This window comes from Mus caroli, unplaced genomic scaffold (genome assembly GCF_978045245.1).
Source record: "Mus caroli unplaced genomic scaffold, Mus_caroli_1 scaffold_1, whole genome shotgun sequence".
Taxonomy (NCBI): domain Eukaryota; kingdom Metazoa; phylum Chordata; class Mammalia; order Rodentia; family Muridae; genus Mus; species Mus caroli.
The window spans coordinates 89,759,118-89,781,618 of NW_028227256.1; the positions used below are offsets into that span (position 1 = coordinate 89,759,118).

The 22,501-nt window shown below is 52.3% G+C and overlaps 1 protein-coding gene across 1 annotated transcript in view; it reads left to right on the top strand.

Annotated features, from left to right (window-relative positions):
- Crocc2 (ciliary rootlet coiled-coil, rootletin family member 2) overlaps positions 1 to 16,258 on the top strand; it is a 58,522-nt gene extending 42,264 nt beyond the window's left edge. Inside the window, exons 23-33 of the mRNA XM_085843838.1 lie at positions 302 to 461; positions 821 to 988; positions 2,172 to 2,526; positions 2,749 to 2,930; positions 3,723 to 3,843; positions 4,511 to 4,644; positions 10,307 to 10,405; positions 10,842 to 10,967; positions 13,387 to 13,518; positions 14,319 to 14,498; positions 15,563 to 16,258. Of these exons, the coding sequence (XP_085699964.1) occupies positions 302 to 461; positions 821 to 988; positions 2,172 to 2,526; positions 2,749 to 2,930; positions 3,723 to 3,843; positions 4,511 to 4,644; positions 10,307 to 10,405; positions 10,842 to 10,967; positions 13,387 to 13,518; positions 14,319 to 14,498; positions 15,563 to 15,631 (1,726 nt within the window). The 3' untranslated portion in view covers positions 15,632 to 16,258. The remainder of the gene's footprint in view (positions 1 to 301; positions 462 to 820; positions 989 to 2,171; positions 2,527 to 2,748; positions 2,931 to 3,722; positions 3,844 to 4,510; positions 4,645 to 10,306; positions 10,406 to 10,841; positions 10,968 to 13,386; positions 13,519 to 14,318; positions 14,499 to 15,562) is intronic.
- The last annotated feature ends 6,243 nt before the right edge of the window (positions 16,259 to 22,501 follow it).

Consider the following 22,501-nt stretch of genomic DNA (forward strand, 5'->3'; position numbering starts at 1 on the left):
GTTCCCATCTAGCAGGTCTAACAGGCCAGGGAACCAAAGTCCCTGTGAGTGACTCGGAAAGCTACGCTAGTCATGTGGTCTCTGGGGGTGTTATAGAGAGGTACACAAGGGTGAGCTAAAGAGAAGCTGCGTGGGGAAAGGGAACAGAGCCCACACTTCTGGCCATTAAGGTTTGGATAGACTCTGAGCCCTCCAGAGGTTGTCTTATGGCAGCATGTAACATGTAGAGCACAGAGGGCAGATCCCCAGGAGTTCTGGGAAGCTCTCAGCCCGGGGTCCAGCCAGCCTATGGCCTGCTCAGTTTGAAGAGGTCCAAGGAGGAGCAGGAGCAGAAGCTGCTGTTGCTTCAGGAGGCCCAAGTGGCAGCTCAGAAGGAAGCCTATGAGCTGAGGACCAGGCTGCAGGAGTTGGAACGGGCCCAGAGAGATACCCGTCGCAAGCTCCAGGAGCGCCACAGACAGGTGAGGGGACATCCACAACCCACAGCCACCTGCCCTGTCCTCTCGTCAGTTCCTGCCTCATAGCCATCCTGGATATCAGTTTCTTACTCCTACCCTTTCTGTGGAACGACGCTGGCCAGAGCCACTTCTCTGGTAAGAGCCATAACTAACTCAAGGCTGCCTCCCATGCTCCCAGGCTATAGCCTACATAAAGAGGAGTCCTGGGTGTAGGTCTGCAGAGTAGGAGAGGTTGAATTCCAAGCCCTCTGCCCAGAACTGATGTGCCATGAATAGGGACAGCTCCTCAAATGGAAGACATGTGAGAAGAGGTAGAGGCTGTTGAGGCTTCTCAGTCGCTGACCCCTCAGCCCTGCCCCTAGGTAAGGACACTGGAAGCTGAGAACCAGAGGAAGAGACAGGAGGTGAGTGACCTGCAAGCCCAGGTCTCAAGGGATGCACAACATCGGCGGAAGAACCTACAGGAGTCACTAGAGCTGCAGAGGCAGGTAGCTGAGGCCCAGGCTGCCCATGATGGCATCCAGAAGGAGGTAGGAAAGCTTTTTGTCCCTCTTAGGGGGAACACTGAACTCTGGTCCAGCCTGGGACCAAGACAAGATCCATTGGAACACCTATGGGGAAGGTAGGAGGCAGTGTGTGCAGATGATGGAAAGAGACTGGGATGCCCATTCTCTCTGTCTCCATCCAGCATCTCTGTGATAACGGTGTGCAGCAAGAGGCAAGTGAAAGGGATGAGGGCAAAGGGGTTGATTACAGCCATGACCTCTTAATTTCCCCAGATTTGTTGTAGAAAAGAGCCAGATAGGACAGAGTTCTGGGTGGGAGCCAGGTAGAGAGGCTTCAGGACACTGAAGTAATGCCTAGGCCCTTGCCCGTCCCCATCACACATGCCCGACCCCTGCACCAATGTCCCCATGCCCTTGACTCATGTAGCCCCTATGCCAGATCCTGAGCCACTATACTCAGCCACAACCAGGACTGTAGTTCAGTATATTAAAGGTACCACATGCCACCAAGGAACAGAGGGGCCTTTCTGAGCTCAGCAGCCCCCCAGCTTTCAGACCCAAACTGCATGCCTGGCTGTCTTGAACACCAGTCATGCCTAGAATGTGGGGGGCTTAGCTCCCGAGCCCATGTGACCCGGAATGACCTCAGCCGCACACCTCCTTCTGTGAATAAGGTCATTGTTATGCTGCAGCCACCCAGAAAGGGGGATGAGGCCAGGCCCCCTGCTCTGGCTCTGTGGGAGAGAGCAGGCTTCCTCTTCCCCGAAGCCAGTACATTCCCTGTTCATGCGTGCACAAGTATGTAGGGAGCAGCCCATAGCGAGAAATATAACAAAGCACACTTTGGCCATGAGTAGGCTCTGCAGCAGCAGATGAAGAACAGTGGCTGAGCTGGGTCCCTAGCTGGAGAGGGCAGCCAGTCTTTGACCCTAACTGAGACTTTGCAGCCAGCCAGCAGAGCCTTCTGCTGCTAAAGGACATGCCACCATGCTGAGGGACAGTCCTCATCTGACTCAGGTATATCTGCCTGCTAAACACACTAGGAGGCAGGTCTAGGGTCCCTTCCAGCTATAACCTGTCTTGGGATGATCCTGAGAGTCATCAAAACATATACTGAACACGGTTTTCCCACTGGCTTGGCTAGACCTTTGGTCAGCCAGCCTAGATATCAGAAGCCTACATCTGAGCCCCAACATCCTTCCTCCAGGTTCTAGGGCTACAGCAGAAGTTGGCAGAAGTAGAGGCTTCAGGGGAGACCAGGGCAAAGCAGCTGGAGGGGCATCTTTGTGAGAGCCAGAGGGCTGAGCAGACCCTGCAGGCTGAGCTGGGCAGAATCACCAGGAAGCTACAGCAGGCCAGCAACCAGGCTGACAGCCTTCAGAGAAGCCTGGACAATGCCTGTAGCCGAGTCCACGTCTTGGAACAGGAGCTGGCCAAAGCTGAGAGTGCTAGGCGTAATGCAGAAGCTCAGCTGGGCCGGCTGTGGTCCACACTCTGCAGTGGCCTAGGCCAAAGTCAGAACCTCTTGGCCTCTCCAAAGAGGCCCCATTCTCCCACAACAGGTAAGTGTTTTCCATTCGGTTTTGTACCCAACCCAAGTATCCCAACCTCTCCCTAGGCCTCATGGCCTACGTAATAAGGAGGCTGGGCCAGTCCTAACAACTTTAGGATCTGTGCTTACTATACCCTTGCTCCCTGCTCTAGAGGCAGGAGCCACTGAAAGAGAAGCACAGGATATCTATGTCTGCCTCTACCCACATTCCCTCGGCTCTCGCCTCCTGCAGGCAGCTCCCAGACTCGTCCTGGACGGCAAAGGGCCAGTCCCCCTACTAGATCCTACTCTCCTGCCCGATGGTCCTCGCCTGTACCTGTGGATCCTAATTCGGAGGTCATCATCGATGTGGCCTTTGTAAGGGATGCCCTGAGAGACCTGGTGCAAGGGCTTCTGGAGGCCCAGCAGGAACGGGTAGGATAGGAATAAGGTCTTCCAAACCCTTCCAAAGATGGGACTCTGGGAGGCACGAAGGGGCTCAGTCACTCACTCAAGACTGCTATTCCCCTGTCTGACCATCGCCGACGCACCAAGACCCCAGAAAGCACACTGTGGTCAGTTTTTTAAACTGCACTGTGGTGACAAACACCAGGCATGGCTCCACCTCTCAGACCTAGTTGCCTCCCACGCTATTCTTCAGAGTAGGCAGCAAATGCTGTGGGGCTCACCCTGCTGAAACAGTCCATGGGCAGAGGACACCTGGCCAGGACACCTGAGTGTCCCCCACAGTCTCTAACATGGGGATACTCTCCCCTACAACGACTCACTGATGCCTGTGGTCCCAGTACTCCACCAGGCACATGGTGGCTGTCCCCTTATGACTCCCTCGGGAACAAATGAGCTTGGAACAGACAGAGAATCACAGGGTTCACAGGGGTTGTCCCCTCTTTTCTTTGAGCCTCCTCTTCCCCAGTACTAGACCTGGGGGGAGGGGGTTTCTCGGCTCTAATCCTTGGCCTACTGTTCTGGCCCCCTATGGTCACCCCTGGCAGTTCCCTTGCCCTTTCTCCAGCCTCTGTGCGTTCCTGGGCTGGTGTGTAAGCTCGGCTACCTACTATAGCTGTCCTTCACTAGAGACTGTGGCCCACCTCATCCCATGACCCTTCCCCATGTGCTAAGGGCTAGACTAGGAGCTGCCTGCCTGCCTCCCAACTCCCTCCCTCTTGCCTGCCATGCCACCCTGCTGAGTTCATTCTTTCTGCCTAGGACAACTCTGATATTCAGGTGGCCAGTCTGAGCAGCCAGCTGAGCGAGGCAGAGAGGGAGCGCATCCGCCTACAGAGCCGTGTAGAGCAGCTTCAGAGGGACCTAGCAGATGCAGAGGAAGGTGAACCCCTCCTTCCTATGAGGGAGCCCTTCCATGTCCCCTCCCTGCCCACTTGTAGTGTTAGGCCTTTGGAGGGCTCTAGGGTAGGCCTGGGACTGTGTCCAGTCCCCAGGGTGGCTCAGTGCCACCTTTCTCAATAGTGTCCTCCATTTAGAGGGGTGGACTCCAGCAACCTCTGGGGCCTGCTGAATCTGCCCATTCTCTACCTCCTCCAGCTTCACCTCAGGCCAGCTGCAGCTGTGCCCTCTATTTGGCACCTTCCAGAAAGCCACATGACTCCCTTGTCACCTTCTCAGAGAGGCCCTTGGCCTGGTTCTCCGCCAACTAGTTTAAATTTACTGCCCCTCACATTAAAAAATCAGTGCAGGGGTAGGGCAGCCTAGAGTCCAGAAAAAAAAAAAAAAAAGGAAAGATGGCAGGGCAAAGACAGCAGAGCAGATACAGGGATCAGTGACTCAAGGTCAGAAGGTCAAACCCAGGACCACTCCCCCAACTCCTGCTGAGACAGAGACCCTCTCCCATCACCTGTCACCCAGGTGACACTTGCCTCAGCTCACTGAGTCTACTTGCAGTCCGTGAACTGGGACAGGGCAGTGCCAAATGGCAGTTCCCCCATAGATCTGCTGCGCTTAAGAGCCTCAGGCTGCATTGCTTCTTCCCCCCACAGGCCAGCGCAGGGCAGAGAGTGCACTGCAGAGTGCCCAGGCAGCTCGGGCCCTACAGAAGGAGGCGCTCCAGAGGCTGGAGACAGAGCATCTGGCAAGTGCACGCGCTGCAGGCCAGGAGAGGAGAAGGCTTCAGGTAGGACTCCTGGGAGCTCAGTACAGGCAGATCATCACGGTCATCAGAACACGGGCCTTGGGCCCATCCCGGCAGAGTTATCTTTACAGACTGGTGAAACTGAGATCTGGTGGTGGGGACAGAGCTGGAAGGGGCTGGCAGAGCCTGGATTCCAGCCCTCCAGGTCTACACACCCATCTGAGACCACACCAACAGGCACAGGGAGACTCTGAGATCCTCTCAAGGCACTTTGCCATTACCCCAGAATAGCTTTTCATTCAGACACAAAAGGGCTGGCGTGGGACTCAAGTGTGTGTTCCCATGCTAGGTATCTTCTAGAGTTTCAATTTTAGTCCAGACCATAGGACACAACCTGACTCTGGCTTCCCTCTGCCCTCTCAGTAAAGGACACTACCACAGGCCACAGGTGTAGCAATGCATGGAATGCTGAGCTTCCCTGGGCAGGGGCATGACTCCAGGGGGTAGCTGAGGCCTTCCAAATGTTCCAAGAAGACCCAGATGTGTAGGGAAGAGCACACCCAGCTGGAAGGCCTCCCCTCAAGCATCAGGAAAGCAGGATCCCCTGAGCCTATTGCTAGAAGGATAAAGTTAGCAGCCATAGGTGGGAATAGGAATAAAAGCTACAGGTCACTTGTCCCCAAGTGACAAGGAGGATGACTGCCTTTAGGTATCATGGGTATCACAGGCTTCTATCTAAGCTTCATCTGAAAAGGCAAATACCAGGTCAAACCGATCCCCACCAACTCCACCCAGGCCTACACCCCCTTTCTCCATGCTGGGACCATGGAGGGAGTGTAGAAGGATGTGGCTTTGATGGATCCTGACAGGATCAGCCACGCACTCAGGAGATGGGGGTATCTGAGAAGTCGGGGTGGCCTACTGGGCTAGAGCTGTATTGTTTTACCTGAATGTTCACCTGTGTGTGCTTTCTGTGAACAATCCAAGCATAGCTAAAGATAGCTTATCATTTTGAAGTGGACTTTCTAAACCTTTACAAAGACTGAAATACTGCCAATGGGATGTCTTTCCTGAATTCCCCAGGATGGGGGCACGGTGTTGACATCTCCCACTCTCTCTCCTTTTAAAGACTTACTTATTTTATTTATATGAGTACACTATAACTGTCTTCAGTTACACACCAGAGGAGTGGATCGGATCCCATTACAGATGGTTGTGAGCCGCCATGTGGTTGCTGGGAATTGAACTCAAGACCTCTGGAAGAATAATCAATGCTCTTAACCGCTGAGCCATCTCTCCAGCCCCACTCCATGACTCTTTTTCTCACTATTCTTTAAGATTTATTTAATGCATATGAGTGCTTTATCGCCCACCAGGAGAGGGCATCACATCCCATAGGACTACAGTTACAGTTGTGAGCGTCCATGGGATTGCTGGGAATTGAACTCAGGACCTCTGCAAGAGCAGTCAGTGCTCTTCCACTGAACCATCTCTCCAGCCCACCTTTTTGTCATTATCAACTATTTCTATAGATATTCAGCATAGATTCCACAACATGCTCCTCCTAGTGTGGCGTCCCCACACCAGGGTACAGTGGAGAAGGGTGGTGGTTCCAGTTCAGTGCTTTGTCCTCAGTCCTACCAGACCCAAGGCTGACAGTGGCCCGCACTGCACCTCATGTGCGCAGCTGAGTGCCTGTGTTCTTCCCTCTATGTTCTTTGGTTTCTAGCCATCCTTGCCTTTTCAGGGTGTCCACCCCATTGACCAGAGCCACGGTGATGAGGTACAGTTCCCCCCCCCCAAGAATTGCATCCGTGCTCACTTCTCTGAACTTTGACTTGTGCTTTCTTGTCCATGAGAAGACAGTTCAATTCTTTGTTTCCCCTTCTTCCTCCAGCCTCCGTTCTCAGGTGTATTTCTTTGTTTCCTCTTCTTCCTCCAGCCTCCGTTCTCAGGTATTCCTCCAGGGTCATCTCAAGGGTGATCGTCGCTGGCTGTGCTCTAGGGTCCTCTCACTGCTGGGCTAGGTCCACTTCTCATGTCCCAGGGAGGGACCTTTGTCTCTTTCCTCCCTGGCTGCTCCTGCCTGTGTCGTTGCACGGAAGGCCTGTTCCTGAACCCCCTCTAGCCTAACCTCGGGGAGGCTACTTGTCATCACAAGCCCCATTTGGGCTTTGAATGTCTCTGTTCACACGTACTGCAGACCTGGGCTTTCTATCCGCTACCCGTCATAGCCTGCACTTGGCCAACCGCTTCCCATGACTTTGCAGCTTGTGACCATGAGCCTCAGGCCACAGAGAAGGTTCTCTTCTGTGAATGCCACTCTTCCGAGATCTCTTTTTCTTTGCATGTCGTTGAAGAGGGAAACTCTGGTATTGTTGGAAGTAAGAGCCAGTAGAAAGTTTATGGACCCTGTCCTGACATCAAGCCCCACAGGAAGAGAGACAGGAAGAGGTTCCAGTGGTTTCTGGTGTGAGGAGCCATGATGGCCAGCATCAGGGTAGTTACCTGCCCTTTCAAAGACCCGGGAACAAGGAGACAAAGGCCTGACTTCCTAGTGACAGTGCCATAGACAGTCCTCTGCTCCAGACTTGCCAGTGTGGAGTCCAGAGGGGCATAGTGGGCCACCCATCTGAGCCAGGTTCCCTGGGCTTTAGAGATCTGCCCTTGGAGCCTCCCCCATCCTCCCAGCCTACCCCCCGAGATGACATCACTCAGCTTCCTCCATCTGTACGAAGACTTCAATGAAGACTTCACTTTGATTGTTTTTATGGAAGTCTAAAACCTACCCATATTATGCCATCTTTTCCTCATAATCCTAGCGAAATGCCACGTGTTCCCAGCCAGTTGGAGGCCTGGGGACTATGGCTACTCTTACAGCTTCCTAGTGCCCCCTTGCTACAGCTGGCTACTTGCCCCCACAGGGTTGCCCTGGCACCCCTCCCGGCTCTGCCAAACCTAGGGCATATTCCAAAGCAAGCCCTGCATTTTATACAACTTATTTAACTTTCAGGGACTGACCCCACCCCACCCCCTCACCCACTTTGGTTCACATAAGCCAATGTGTTTGTCAAGAAAAAGTTAATTAAAACCATATTTTTCTAATTAAATGGTAGGCCATGCTATGCAAACAGTGCGACTCTTGTTTGAGAGCAATTGCTTCCCGTTGCCAGGGCTACCCCAAGGCCCAGCAGAACAAGGAGACACACAGGGCTGCCCTGAGACTCCAGAAGAGCAACAAGGCACACAAGAGTACCCTGGGGACCCAGCCCAATGACAGGACACACAGGACTACCCCAGGGGCCCAGCTATATGTACAGCCATGTCCATAGCATGAGGATATGCTCTGTCTTGTCACCGGGGCACATGCATATGGATAGGTTTCCAAGCAAAGGAAGCAAGAGTTGTTCCCTTGTGCCAAAGTGGGGAGGTTACTAATGTTCTCTGTGGACTAGCACCTGGTCACAACCCCAGAGACCCAGCAGCACCCCAAGAGTCCTTGGGCTCCTGTCCCAGGCCTCCCCTTGTAGCCCATGCATCCTCAACAGTTCCACAGGCTTTACAGAGCCACTGCTCTCTCCTGCGGACGAAAGGATGCCTCAGGACCAAGCTCTAGGGTCAAAGTCTAGATGCACCTGGCCTAGCTTGGAGACACACGGTTGCAGGGGCTCACTTTGTGGATCTGAAGCCATAGTGGCTGTCACATGTTTGCAGCTGTAATTCCTTAATGATGTCATATTTGTTTGGATTTATTTGTGCCAAGAATATTTCATGCTATGAAAAGACCCATCGAGCTTCCTGTCCTTGTCTATCGGTGAAATGATAGGTACTGCCCAGGAATTAGCTTTTCAAGAACGGTTAACTCCTGTCGTGCGCACTGACTCTTCCAGTCCTGGCCAGTCTTTGTCTTTGCCCCTTTCTTGGGCCAGTGAGTCTTTTGGGAGTTAGGCATGCCAAGAGCCTATGTACACATCTATTCAACACCCTGAGCCTCGATGGGCTCACACGCATATGTAAACGTTACAGGGATGCATGCACACAGCGGGTCACTGGGCGGAGGTGTATCTGGAATCAGGTTTCCACTGCCCTGAACTATGGCGGGCCTTTTTGTTGTTACTGTTCCTGGTGTTCTTAATCTGCCCTGGCCAACATCTGTCTAGTCAAATAATCAACTTCCATCTCTTCCCTCATGTTTATCTGGCTCACTCATTTCAGCTCCTGTCTTCAATAGTTCCATCTTCTTCATTCTCCTCTGTTGCAGTTTTCTATGGTTTTAAACTGAAAAAAGGAACCTATTGGTGTTTCAGGTTCCCTAGCTGTGGGTTGCTATGTGTCCTTCAGTAGTGTTTGTTTGTTTGTTTGTTTGTTTGTTTGGCTGGCTGGCTGGGTTTGGTTTTTTCGGTCATGTAGCCCAGGCTAGCCTCAAACTCAGTACATAACTAATGGTGACTCTGGACATCTAATTCTCCTGCCTCCACCGCCCAAGTACTTTGTTTACAGGAAGACATCACATGCCAGGTTTAGGCAGTGCTGGGGATCAAACCCAGGACTCCATGCACGCTAGGCATGTACTCTAGCAGCTAAGCTATACCCCAGACTCCCTGAGACTTTGGGTGCAAATCCTCACCCTTTCTTCCAGTTTCCCTGGACCCCTTTTGACACTTCTTGTTGCTGTGAGTCCCTTGTGCACGTGCTCCCTGGAGAGGCTGGGTCTGGTACAGAGGACAGCTTGTCTGGGTCAGTTTCATATGGGTCTCTATATGGGTGTGGGCTTGCTGATTGCTGATTGGCTGGGTACTTTGGGCTTGGCTTTGTCTGTTCACAGGGTAGATAAGATTTGAGGTGTGCCGACAGAATTTTGAAGGAGAATATTAACCATGGTGGCCGGCGTGATCAGCCAGGAGGGCTAGCACACAGTAGACAGGAGCGTGTTTGTAACTTCAGCATCTGAGGTCAGATGGATCCCTGAAGCCCGTTGACTGACTAGCTTAGTGGGGTAAATGAGGTCTAGGTTCAGTAAGATAACTCTGTCTCAAAATGCATGGAGGAGTTGGAGAGATGGCTCCGGGGCTGAAAGCACTTCTTTCGCAGAGGACCCAGGTGTGTAGGACTGACAGTACCCGCATGGTGGCTCACAACACTCTGTGACTCCAGTTCTAAGGGATCCAGTCAGAGACCTTTCTGACCTTTGCAGGCACCAGGCATGCATGTGATTTACATATATACATGCAAGCAGGCATGCATATGGTTTACATATATGCATGCAAGCTAACACTCTTATACACAAAATGAAATAAATTTAAAAACATAAACCTAAGGTAGAGAATGATCGTGGATGATATGCATCGACCTCTAGTATAGGCACATGCACCTGCACGCACACGTGCACAAGCCCATATGTGCACATACACACACACCCCTCACCCCCCAACACACATAGCCTGGTAGCCTGTTCTGTCCTTCTTAATGAAGCCAAGGGAGATTCAGAGAGTCTTCCATCCTCTGCTGGTGCAGCAACCACTAACCAGCGCACAGCACATTAACCGTGACCATTACAGCTTATTACAGCCACATAGACCTGCAGGCTCTCTAGGAGATGCCATGACTTTCATGCTTCTGGGCTCTCTCTGCTTTCCATCTCCCTCCCCCCCCTCTCCCTCTCCTGCCCTTCTCTCCTTCCCTCCCTCTCTGCTTCCCCTCCTAGGAGCAAATAGACACCCTGCATCAGGCCCTGGAAGAGAGCAGCAGGCACAGCCAGAGCCTTGCAGACAAGGGGAGGCTCCTGGAGCAGCCCCTGCAGCAGGTGAGGGGGCCCCAGGATGACAGATAGATCTGTCACCAGGAGGCAGTGAACCTGCTCACCATGACAAGACTCTGCATCCAAATACCTAATACGTTCTTCAGAATAAAAGGAGACCTATGCAGATGCCAGAGGCAGGTGTGAAGTCATGCACTGACCCAGACAGCATCCAATTCCCGGGGGACAGGCAGGAAAACTGAGGTTGGGGGGACACCAGGGAGTCAGAGGGCTGACTTTCTTGCTAAGCAATAGACACTTCAGAAGGAGGGGTTATTAGCAAGTGCATAGATTGCGGGCAAGAATAAGATCCTAAGCGGGGGGGGGGGGGGGGGGAGGGGGGGAGGAGATCCCAAGACCATCCTCAGACAGAATGCCTGGCTGTGAGAGGCCAGGGATCCACCAACCCTGGCCCATGTTCATGTAACCTCTCTCCACTCAGGTGCTTCCGCACAGCCATAGGGATCGGGCAGAGAGGCGCGCCCTTCGAGAGCAAACAACTTCACTGCGCACCGAGCGGGCTCGCCTACAGGGGGAGCTCGCGGCACTGCGCACGCGCCTCATACAGGTATATGTTTCAAGGCAGGAAAGATGCCTGAAGGCTCAAGGGAAGGCTGCAAAAAATGGTGGTGGGGTGGGCGGGGAAGTCCCGGGGAAGTCCCATGGCTGGCCAGAAAGCAGATGCTGGGAAAAGAAAGGTTGGTCAGGTCGGCTTCAGTGTCTGCACTTGGCCTGGCAATGGTGCCAAGTTCAGAGCCAGCCCCAAAGCTTCAAGCATCTTGTAGATGCTTGAAGGCACCCTACCTTGACTGTATTTGAGGGAGGTGAAGCACCATGGATCAATGGCACCACCCCTGACTTTGTGGCCTACTCTGCCCAAATACTTGGGCCCCTGGGTCATGTTCATAGTGTAAACGGCAGCCAACATTAAGGATGTTATGGGCTGTGTCAGGGGCAGCAAGTGAGGTGGCCAGTATGGTGCTCTGCAAGCCTCCCTCCATATTCATAGCCTGCCTCCCCTCTGATATTCCTCATGGAGAGTGCTTACTGGGCATGTGTAGAGCAGAGCAGGCAGGCAGGCCATAATGAGACCGGGCAACAGTGATGCTGTATAGTGCTATGGATGGTCATTGCTCAGCACAAGTCAGGGCACAAGACAGAATCTATGCAGCCTGGTGTCTACTATGCTACAAAGAAATGGGAAGAGGCAGGACACCGCCCTTTTAAGCTAGCTTTGCAGAGTTCTGGCTTAGCCTGAGCTAGCATGGAGTTTTGATACCCTCATTGCCCACCCCAAGATAGAAGAAGCCCAGGATAGTGGCTCCACAGAAAGCAGTCAGGAGGGAGATGGCATGTAAGGGAGAGGAGGGGAGGATAGAATCTGCCATGCTGGCCATCTGGCAACCTGATCCCTTGGGACTTTGTCTCCCTATTTGCAAAGCAAGGAAGCAGAACCATCAGTGTGGAGACACTGAGGGCATCAGGCATGAGAGCCAAGGCAGGCGGCCCCTCTCAAGGCTTTTTTACTTAACCCCCACCCTAAACCTGCTCAGGGCACAGGACCCAGTGGGTGAGGGCAGTTACAAAAGCCACCAACCAGCTTGTCTATAACAAGGCTACCTGCTCTCCCACAAAGAGAAAGCAGTATTAGAGGGATAGAGTCAACAGGATCTTGCTGCAGTTGGTGGAGGGAAAGATGTTATGTCCCCAGCCTGAGCAGGGGTGGGGAGTAGGGTCATGCCTTCCTGGATATTGCTGGGGCAAAGGAGGTGGCACTGCCTAGGGGCAACAGAGCAAGCTGTGGGCACGATGCCAGCCTTGGATCCTTGGGGCCCAAGGGGGGGAGGGCAGGAACAGCTAATTAGTTCCAGGAGGTCAGCTGTGAGGGGCCCACAAACCCATAAACCCTTTATTGCTGTCTCAGGAGGGGAAACCCGGATGTGGACATTTATTTATTTTGGATTTCACTTTTCTCTCCTCTTTATAACATGCATTTTGAGCAGCATAACTAGATTTTTAAAGAAACAGGGTCCCCTTTCCAGTGGAGAGGACTCTTTGTGTTTCTCGGTCCTGAAGAAGAAAGTTTTTTATTTTGTTTTATTTTTTTAAGGCTCAGATCCTGACCCATAAGTTTGCCCATGCAAACAACTCCCTATATCCCAGGGTCCATGAGACTCTCATGTGGGCTTCAGACTCCACATGGCAAAGGTAGGCCTGCCTGGAACTGAAGAGGGAGCTTCGTGGCACTTGGGCATGACCCCAGGCCAGAAGCAGGCAGGTCCAGCAGTGAGCAGACAGGCAGTCTGGCTTAAGAGCAAGACCTGGCTCTAGTCCTGCCTTGGAGGTGGCAGTTCTGGTAAGGCTGTGAAGTGAGGGCCCCATACGTTTCTGAGAGCACCCCAAGAAGAACCAGAGTTCCCTGTGTGAGCAGACAGGCTTCTGCTGTTCTCCAAGAGAAAGGATTCCGCATCAGTTATATCTCCCAGAGGTTCCATCTGCAGGGTAAAAGGACCCCTGACCTTCCCATGGAAACTACTTATGTCTCACATCTCACCAATGGGATACCCCTCCTCTCCTGTACCCCTCTTGGTGGGGTGAGTGACTGAGAAGGCTCTGTCTCAGAATGGATATCTACAACCAGCCCTGCCAGTTTGACACAGGCTTGTTGGCACTGTGAGAGCAACCACAGCCAGATCCATGGCTTTGGGTGTGCAGAGGTCAAAGGTCCCGTGCATTGCAAAAGGCCCAGGAGCATGCAGGGCTCAAGAGGCCTGAGGGAGTCTTACAAGGAGTAGGGACATGGGTCTTCAAATGCCACCTACATTACTAAGGATCACCACAGGGATTTCTGCTGGTCTAAAACAGGAATTGTTCCCCATTCCTTAACTCCTACTGTGGCTACAGCTGCCAGCAAACCTGGGCAGGGGCAGTATTTCTGCTGGAAAGACCCTGAGTCTTGCCACAGTTCTGCTCCCCTCTCCCTGCAGACAGAGCAGGAGACCCTGAGGAAGGAGGAGGACACGGCAATGCTGGGGGCTAAGAAGGAGCTGCTGCTCCAGTCACTGAGTCACCTACACCAGGAGGTGGATGGGGCCTTACGGCAGAGCCAGCAGCTGCAGGTGAGCCAGTGGAGTTCCGGGCTCTGTACGTAAGCTTGGGGATCAACCTCGGGCAGATTCAAATGGTGTGGTCCCCAAGTGGTGAACCCATGTGTGGCTCATGGATGTGAATGCCACATGTGCATACATGCACAGAAAAAGGCAGCTGGACAGGCCACCATCCACGAAGAGTGCCAAACTGAAACCAAGACAGCAGTGCAGTCCACAATAGATCCCCTGGGAGTTCCAGGCAGAACCGAACTCAGGACTGAGGGCAGTCTTTTAGGGGTGGTGGGACCTTGTGAGTCAGGCATGGCTCTGCAAAATGGCACAAGAAACAGAATAAAAATCAAACAGAATAAAATCAGGCAGGCCTGGAGGACAGGGCCATATATGTCTCCTAGGTCTAGGGCTTGACACCAACCTATGCTCCTTTGAGGCCTCAGTTTCCCCTTCCACCATGGTAAATTTGGAACCATTTCCAGTTGACTACCCTTTATGGAGGATGGATAATCAACAATATTCAATGACCTCAAAGGGAACCTGGGATGCTGTTCACACAGATTTAAGGCCCACTCCAGGGGCCTGTGGCTTGGGCTTCAGCCCGGCAAAACCCTTAGCAGGTGGCCTGGACTCAAAACCTGTGGGCTTAATATGTATGCCAGCTCCGGGTCTGCCGCTGGTCCTGGGCCAAGGCCAGCACCCCAGTAGAAAGCAGTGGGGCCAAGACAGGAAGTGTAGCCCCCAAGATAGGGTGGGGCATCCCACTGGACCCACCCCGAGGATCCCAGCAGCCCTCCGTGCCTGTGTTCTCATTCCAGGCCCAGATGGCTGAGCTGGAACAGGCCCACACCCAGCGGCTCCAAGAGCTGGCTGCCCAGCACCAGCGGGACCTGGCAGCTGAGGCTCAGAGGCTTCATGAGGCCCAGCTGCAGGCCACACAGGCTCTGGAGTCCCGTGAGCAGATTCACCAGCAGAGGGTAAAGGTCCTGGAAAGGCAGGTAGGGCCTGCAACCCAGGTCCTCTGAGCAGGGCTGTGTAAGGGGAAAGGAAGGGCCTGTTTCCATGCACCCTATGCAGGGGCAACCACATGACCTCTATTGGAAGCCTTGGCTCCCAGTTTGCTCAGTATGTTTGCCCTTTCGTGGAAATGGCTCCGTGGCTCACATACAGCTCAGGGAGTGGTAGAACATGGGTTCTGGATCTCCACTGCCCAGTACCCCAAGAGGATGAATAGGATAGTTTCTGTCAGAGGTAGCCATGAGACCAGCTAGTCCCCAGGTGATATGCAGACACTGCCTGCTGTGTACACTTCACAGTGGTGGAACCCCACCCCCACCCCCCACTTGTCCTTGGAGTCCCAGGGAGCACACCAGAATGTGAGCAGCTTAGTGGATTAGGAAATGCATCTGAACGCAGAGCCTTGGGGATGTGCGTACAGTGCACTCATACAAGTGTGTGCCTGCATTGAGCCTGTCACAGCTGAGCTGCTGAGTCATAAGAACCTTAGGATCTAGAGCCGCTGGCAGGCGGTGGTGGTGCACGCCTTTAATCCCAGCACTCAGGAGACAGAGGCAGGCGGATCTTTGAGTATGAGACCAGCCTGGTGTGCAGAGAGAGCTCCAGGACAGCCAGGGCTACACAGAGAAACCCTGTTGCAAAAATAAAACAAAAACAAAGAAACAAAACCACCTTAGAACCATTGATGGTCAACATTGTATTTTACAGAAGGGAAACTGAGATACAGAGGCAGGGAAGTGTCTGCCTTTACCCTCAATTTAGTTTCCCTAACCCACTAGAGATGTTATTTTAACCCAGTCATTTGATGTACATGCCTGGCCTGAATAGAAAATAAGCCCTTCACTGTTCACAGGATGCTCACAGACGTTCAAGATGGCAGACCTAAGCTGATGAGTCCCCCTGTCTGTCTACCTACTGTTTCTATCCAGTGCCCAAACCCTTAGGCACCATAGATTGCAGCTTCCAGAGCCTTTTCCTGACTCAGCTCTCCTTGACTGTGTTCCTGGGGTCCCTCCTCACCTGACAGCCCATACTCTGTTTCCAGGTAGCTAGCCTGAAGAAACGGCTGGACAAGGAAGTGCGGCAGCGGCAGCAACAGGCCCACAGTGACTAGACCTTTTGAGCCAAGCACTGACCTCCACTGCAGTACCTTCCCTTCATCCCTGTGCTGGGTGGCATGCACTGGGGGACATGCTAAGGCTCTGTGCTAGTGGAGAAACTGGTGTTATACACTATAGAGGGGCCATGATCAACAAACAAATGTTGTGAGAAGGTGCACAAAGAGGCAGCCACCAACCAAAGCACACTATCCCTCCTCAACTCCTCCCAGACTACAGAAGTCCTGCCTATGAGGACCTCAGCTTCCAGCTGGGCTGGACCACACTGCTCTTTGATACTCCTTTCTGCTGCAGGGAGCGGGGATGTTGACCACCCCTCAGACCATACTGGGCCTGGGGCTCCGTCTCTAAATTGGACCTGCTACTTGGGCCAGGCACTGGTGGCAGGGCCCTGTCAAACCAGCTCCCTTGCCATGGGCTACATTCCGTGCCCTCAGTTCTGTAAACACAGGGAAACACATGGAAAACATTTCCACCAGCAAGAGCCAAAAACACAATGTCCTGCAAGGCCAGCCACCACACCCCACATCCAGAGGCCACAGAATCTTCCGCATCCAGGAACTGCAGTCCTGTCACGGTGGCAGGTGGCTGGAAATGACTCAGATGCAACCCCGTGACTCGCTGGCCACAGGGGTATTGGAGATCTGAAGCTGTTCCAGAATCTCCCATATCACACCACACCCCCCGCAAAAAAAAAAAAAAAAAAAAAAAAAAAAAAAAAAAAAAGCTAGAAAATGCCAGTGGGTAATCCTGCTCTTGTTGCTATGGAGACCGAGGCCATCATCTTACCAGACCCTGTTCCTGCCTCACCTCTTGGCATCTATGTGCCTTCCTCTTATTTAGCGCTGGTCAGACTGACTTGTCTTCCCTTCCAACAAGCCTCTTTGGCCTTGTAAATGTCACTTTCTAGAACCCCTAGGCTACTGGGCAACCTGGTAAATTCTTGCTTGCACCACAGGGTGCAGGTCATCCCATGGCTTGTGTTCTGCCAGGACCTCCTGAAGCCTCTTCAAGGACTCTGGCATGGGGCAGGAAAGGCAGGAAACTCCTGGAATCCATCCAATCACAGGCATGTAGCTAAGGCCAAGATATGTGACAGCCTGTCAGTTTACTTCAAGATCACCAGGGACTTAAAATCAGCCATCCTGTCAGACCTCTGGTTGAACTTAATACACAATTGAGGTGGACTGATAGGCTTTATTGCCGATGACAGTGTGAAGAAGGGTCCTGAAGCCCAGGCTTTGAAAGGAAGAACACAGAGACCATTGGTAATGGCTTCCTTGGACAAAGGAGAAGTTGGCAGTGGCATAGGTACCCTGATATATGCCCACCTACAGTTTCTAGGTTCCAGCAAACACAGCCTGGTGGAGGAGAGAGGATGGGCTGACCCATGGAGGCCTGAGAAACTAGGACTTCGTAGTTAGCCCTCATCTTCCTCCTTCTCTGGTTTGCAGCTCCCCTGTGGAAGTGTTGCACCATCCCCTCAAAACCTGAGAGGGGAACAGAAGCTGCAGATTTCCACAGGAGGCCGAGGGGTTCCTCCGCTGCTCATTCAGGAAGCCCGCCTGCAGTGTTAATGCCTTCCTCTTCCTGACCTTGCAAGGCTCACTGGTGTCCCAGGGACATCAACACGACTGAAGTTGACAGCTGAGGAGGAATCCTGTAAATATACCTAGAAGCAGGGACACACTTCAGCAGGGAGAAGTCTGGATACTTCTTAGCACCAAAATGAGACACCGTGACCCAACCAAGGTGCTCCCAGGTGATCAACCAAGGTGCTCCCTGGTGATCCAACCAATGTGCTCCCTGGTGATCCAACCAAGGTGCTCCCTGGTGATCCAACCAAGGTGCTTTCTGGTGGTCCAGGGCCGCCTTTACACTGGCTACTCAGGAGAGCACTTCCAGTACAGTGAGGGCTTCTGAGATTCCCACACTTTGAGTATTTACATCAATGTAGGAGATATGTGTACTTATTCAACATAAAAGAATGTATTTGTGTTGAGAAGGGATATTTTCTAAAGAATATATTGCATTTCTCTAAACATTTTCTAAGGCGTGTGCACATTGGTATGTGTTAGCTGGTGATTATTGCCCTGGGCAGAGTGTGTGATTGTGGAAGGCCTTCAAAGAAGTGCTCTGAGACCACACCGTTTATGGCTGAGGAAACCTAGCAGCTCGGCTAAAATCAGATAGGTAACTAAGTATTTGCAGCCAGTGGATCAAATCCAGTGCCCCACAGCTCACCCCATACTGGTCATGCCCCAACCCACCTGCTCAGATGAGCTGCAAGCAAAGGCATGCAAACTAAAGTGGACAGAAGGACACCTCACAGTTGAGGTCAGAGAAGGAGGCAGCTGGGGTGAACAGTTCAGGCTATGCAGGTGGTAGGGGACCTGGCCTTCTGCCTCTCACTCTCCCCAGAGTTTGAGAGGAGTGGGCTCTGATACCTCACTGCTGGAACTGCCCAGTCTCACTTCCAGGGGAGGGAGGGTGGTTTCTCCTTTTGGCCTGCCCCGAATTTGGTTCCTGGCCTATACGAAGTTCGATGGATGCCAATGTCCATTTGGGAGCTACTAGCCCCAGCTGCGAGGCTCAGCTTGCTCATGAGCTGAACATTCTGCACAGGTGCTCTGGATGTCTACGAGAACATGAAAGTGGCCCTCATGCCTGGTCTTGCAACGAAAGAGTCCCAGGGCTTCTCATGATGCCTGGAGTTGTACATATAGTGCCTCCTACTACATGTCTGTTACTGGCCAATCTCTAGCTGTGACAGCTGAGCTCTCCCTGGGCCCAGGCCCTTGTATTCTATTTGTCTTCCCCCTCCAGTGACCTGAGAGGCTGGAAAAGCTGGTAGCTCCAAACTAGGGTACCCAAGGGTTTGGCCAGAGCTCCATTTTAACTATTGCTGGAGCAGGATGTAACCAGCATGTACTGCTGAGATGTCTAAAACGTTAATATTTTGAAAAATCAGCCTGTGTCAGTTGACAATGGAGATACATCTGAGAAATGTCACTGGGCAACTTTGTCACTGTACAATGCCGTGGAATTTGTTACACCAACCGAGATCGCTGCAATATCCCTGGGTGATCCGCTCTTTGGAACCCATCTGGAATATGTGATCTCTGCCTGACTGAAAGATTGTTATACAAGAAAATAAAACCTCACAGGGGAAATGTAAAGGTTAAACCACCACACGTAATCCAGGCCCCACTGCTGCAGAGGGGAACCTGAGAAGTTCCCTTCTCCAAAACACACATTTAGGGTGGTTGTAGTGGGCATCCTACTCTGAATACCATCTGCCAAATGTTTTACTTGGCATGATGATATCAGGGTATTCCCAATGCCTTTAAAAGAAATCCCAGCAGCATGACTTTATCTGTTGTGGTTTCTCAGGTCTACATGCCCAACCTATGTCAGCTGCCTCAGTGTTCAGGAAACAGGGAATAGAGTGCTCCCTGCAGGAGATGGCCCCCAAGATACCTGGTGGAGCCCAAGTTCACATATGCATGTGTTCCTAGCCACCATGAACCTCAAGTAGACTCAGAGATTTCCATAGACCAACTCCTGCATCACTACCCACTCGAGTGGGTGGGAAAGTTCTGCCTGAGCCCCACCTGCATTCAGTTCCTATTTGTTGGAGGCAAAACAAGTGATAGCCATTTTGAGAGCATTTGCTGAGCTCCAGCTAACTGTCACCGGAAGATCAATAGCAATGGTCACATCCTGGGTGCTGAGGTTGGCAGGTCTCCTGTGCATATGCTGTGTGCAGGTATGACACCCCTCCCCTCTTGGTCAAGGTGAACTGTCCAGTCTCACATAGGGGTGGGCCATGTAATTCTCCTCAGGAGTTGGGACCCACTTTTCCCAGGACCCTGAGGCCTCTCCCAACCCATCCTGGAAGAGTAGATGGTCACTGGAGGGAGGGAAGGGCTTGTTTATGCTTTGTGAAGAAAAGAATTGTTGTAGGGAGCATATGTTACTCCAGCTACCTCCAAAGAGAAGCAGCAAAAGGTAGGGTGGGCTGCAGCCTCAGGCCTGCTGTGTGGGACCAGCTGACTAGCCTGGTTCCCCTACCAGGCGGAACAAGGATAGTGTTCCCCATCTTGACCTTCATGGACTCCTAAGGCCTGAACATCTGGTGGGTGGCTCTGGGGCTCCCCCATGTAAACAGGCACACACAGTCAGGCCCTAAATTAAAGTGTCACAGGCCTCTTGGGAAGCTCAGGTTTCCTGCTGCAGAACATGAGCCTGCTTGATAAAACGATTTGGGTTGTGATAAATGTGGACTTTCTGTGGTAGAGACAAAGGCGCCCTTGAGTCCAGAGGGGAACTTAAAGCAGCTTGTTGCTGAAAAGTATTTCCTGATCATATTTTTAGCACCTGAAAAAAGATTTCTCTCTCTCTCTCTCTCTCTCTCTCTCTCTCTCTCTCTTTTTGCCTGTGGGTCTCGTGTGTGTGTGTGTGTGTTTGTGTGTGTGTGTGTGTGTGTGTGTGTCTAATGTGATACTCAGCAACAACAGTGAGATCTGTTAGCCTCCCCACCTCACACCAACCCTGTCTCCCAGGCCTTGTTAAAATTCTACACAAGGCATCCAGTTGGGGATGGCCGCAAGTACCACACCACTACCCTTGATGGAGATCAGAGGATCCAGCCTGCAGCTGGATCTGTGCACAAGCCCAGCTCTGAGATGGGCCTCTGTCCTGGTATCCCACAGCTGGTCAGGAGATGCTAGTGGAAAGCAGTCAGGACCCCACATCTCACCACACCTGGAGGGATACTCGGCGACTCGATTGAGCACTGCTGTGTACTTGACAGTGTGCTGAGTGCTGCGCCAACCCAGAAATCCCCGAGCAGACCCAAACCCTTGACTAGGACCCTCTGAGGCATGTGCTCCGGGAGAAGGTTGGCAGCGTTGAGATGGGAACAGTGGCCGGGCATTAGGTAGAGCAAGGCTGTGTGGTCAGAGAGAGCAGGGATCGGTAGTTATGGGCTCTTCTCAGTGCCCCATGGGCAGAAAGGCAAATCTGAGTTCTCCCTAGGCTTGGTGCTGCCCACTACACTTCTGTATGAGAAAGCCAATGAGAGAGGAGAATAGAGCTTCCAAGGAGGCCCTGTGCCCAACCCCAGGAAGCAAGAGGCTCTTAGGTCCCCAGCATGGTGGCCAGGCCTGCTGGCAACTCTGTGCTAGAAGCTGTGCAGGAGGAGGCCTTGCAAGGCCTGGTCCTGACCGTGATGTGGTCTGGTCAATGAGACGACGGTGTTTACCAGAGAGTACTCTTACATCCAGAAGCCTGACTCAAGGGCTGATCGGTTTTTGTTTTGTTTTTGTTTTTGCTAGCCAGGGTTTCTTCATATAGCTCTGACTATCCTAGAACTCACTCTGGCCTCAAACTCAGAGATCCACCTGCCTCCTGAGTGCTGGGATTAAAGTCGCCACCACGCCTGGCACCAGAGGCTGATCTTCTCTAGCCAACTGTACAGCAAAACATTTCACATCTCCAGCCTTGGCTTTCCCCTCTGCCAACCAGGATCACTACCCAAAGCTGGAGGGGTGGGCCAGAGGAAGGCAAGCCATGTACCAGGTGTGGGGTAGATGTGGTCAGTGCAAACAAAAATGGTCTCCTTAAATTTGGTGCCTGGTCCCCGACGCTGAGGGTTGGGAGTATCACAGTGGTGAGTCTGCTAAGAACAGGATCTGTGTAAGCTAGGTACCCCTGACTGACACACGGAGAACTCTCTGCTATACTTGAAAAATAATATGCAATGTCCCTTGTGGAACTGAGACACAGCACATGCTTGTTAGAGAGATTTTGGGAAATCCAGAAAAACGCAAAGCCAGCACAAACCAGAATCTCGGGGGCAGCTGCTGTTACTCCTGTAGCTTTTCTTTTTCTTCCTTGCTTCTCTTTGAGAGGTAGCATCTTGTCTTTGGGGATCCCAGGCTTGGCTTATAGTCACATGTATCTAACAGTAGGAGCTGGGTGCAGACAAGGTGGTGAGAACTGAGGCCCCCAAGAGGCACCAAGGGAACACAGAAAGAGACCAGATTGCACCCCTGAGGCAGGACAGCCACTTACAAAGCAATTCTTTTTTTTTTTTAAGATTTATATATTTATCATATGTAAGTACACTGTAGCTGTCTTCAGACATTCCAGAAGAGGGCGTCAGATCTCATTACGGATGGTTGTGAGCCACCATGTGGTTGCTGGGATTTAAACTCAGGACCTTTGGAAGAGCAGTCAGTGCTCTTACCCGCTGAGCCATCTCGCCAGCCCCAACAAAGCAATTCTTAAGAAGAGCAAGAAAGGTTAGGGAGCCACAGCAACTGACTTGCCCCCCAGGGCCTGGGTGACCAGCCTACCCCGCAGGTTTCCCTAACATTGTCCAGCTGTGCTGCATGACTGATCCCATAGGAAAAAGTCCTTACAAGAGAGAAAGCTGAGTAAGTCTTGGAGTCTCCCAGACCCAAGGTTCATCCTCAGTGAAACCAGATAAGGAATAGATCCTGGGACAGGTTTCAGCTGGTTCTGAAAGTTAATGTCCTAGGTTAGGGCTGGGGTGTGGCCACGCAAGGTTTGTGGAAGTGTTGTTGGGTGAAGTGGCCCAGACTGACATTCTGTCAGGAAAAGCCAGATGCTCTGGCCTGACTGGGACCCCAGAGGACACACAGGAAGCCTGTTCAAAATCAGGCCTTAGGGCAACAAGTCAGCTTCAGAACTGCTGGGTTTGCCCACGCTCCTCCTGTGGGCAGGCCTTAAGCTGGTGACAGGAGACTGTAAGTCCTCACCTCAACATAGCCCAAATGCAAGAGAGCAAAAGGGCCTCCGGTTTGGAGGTGGAGCCAACCCAGTACTAGTTCGGCTTT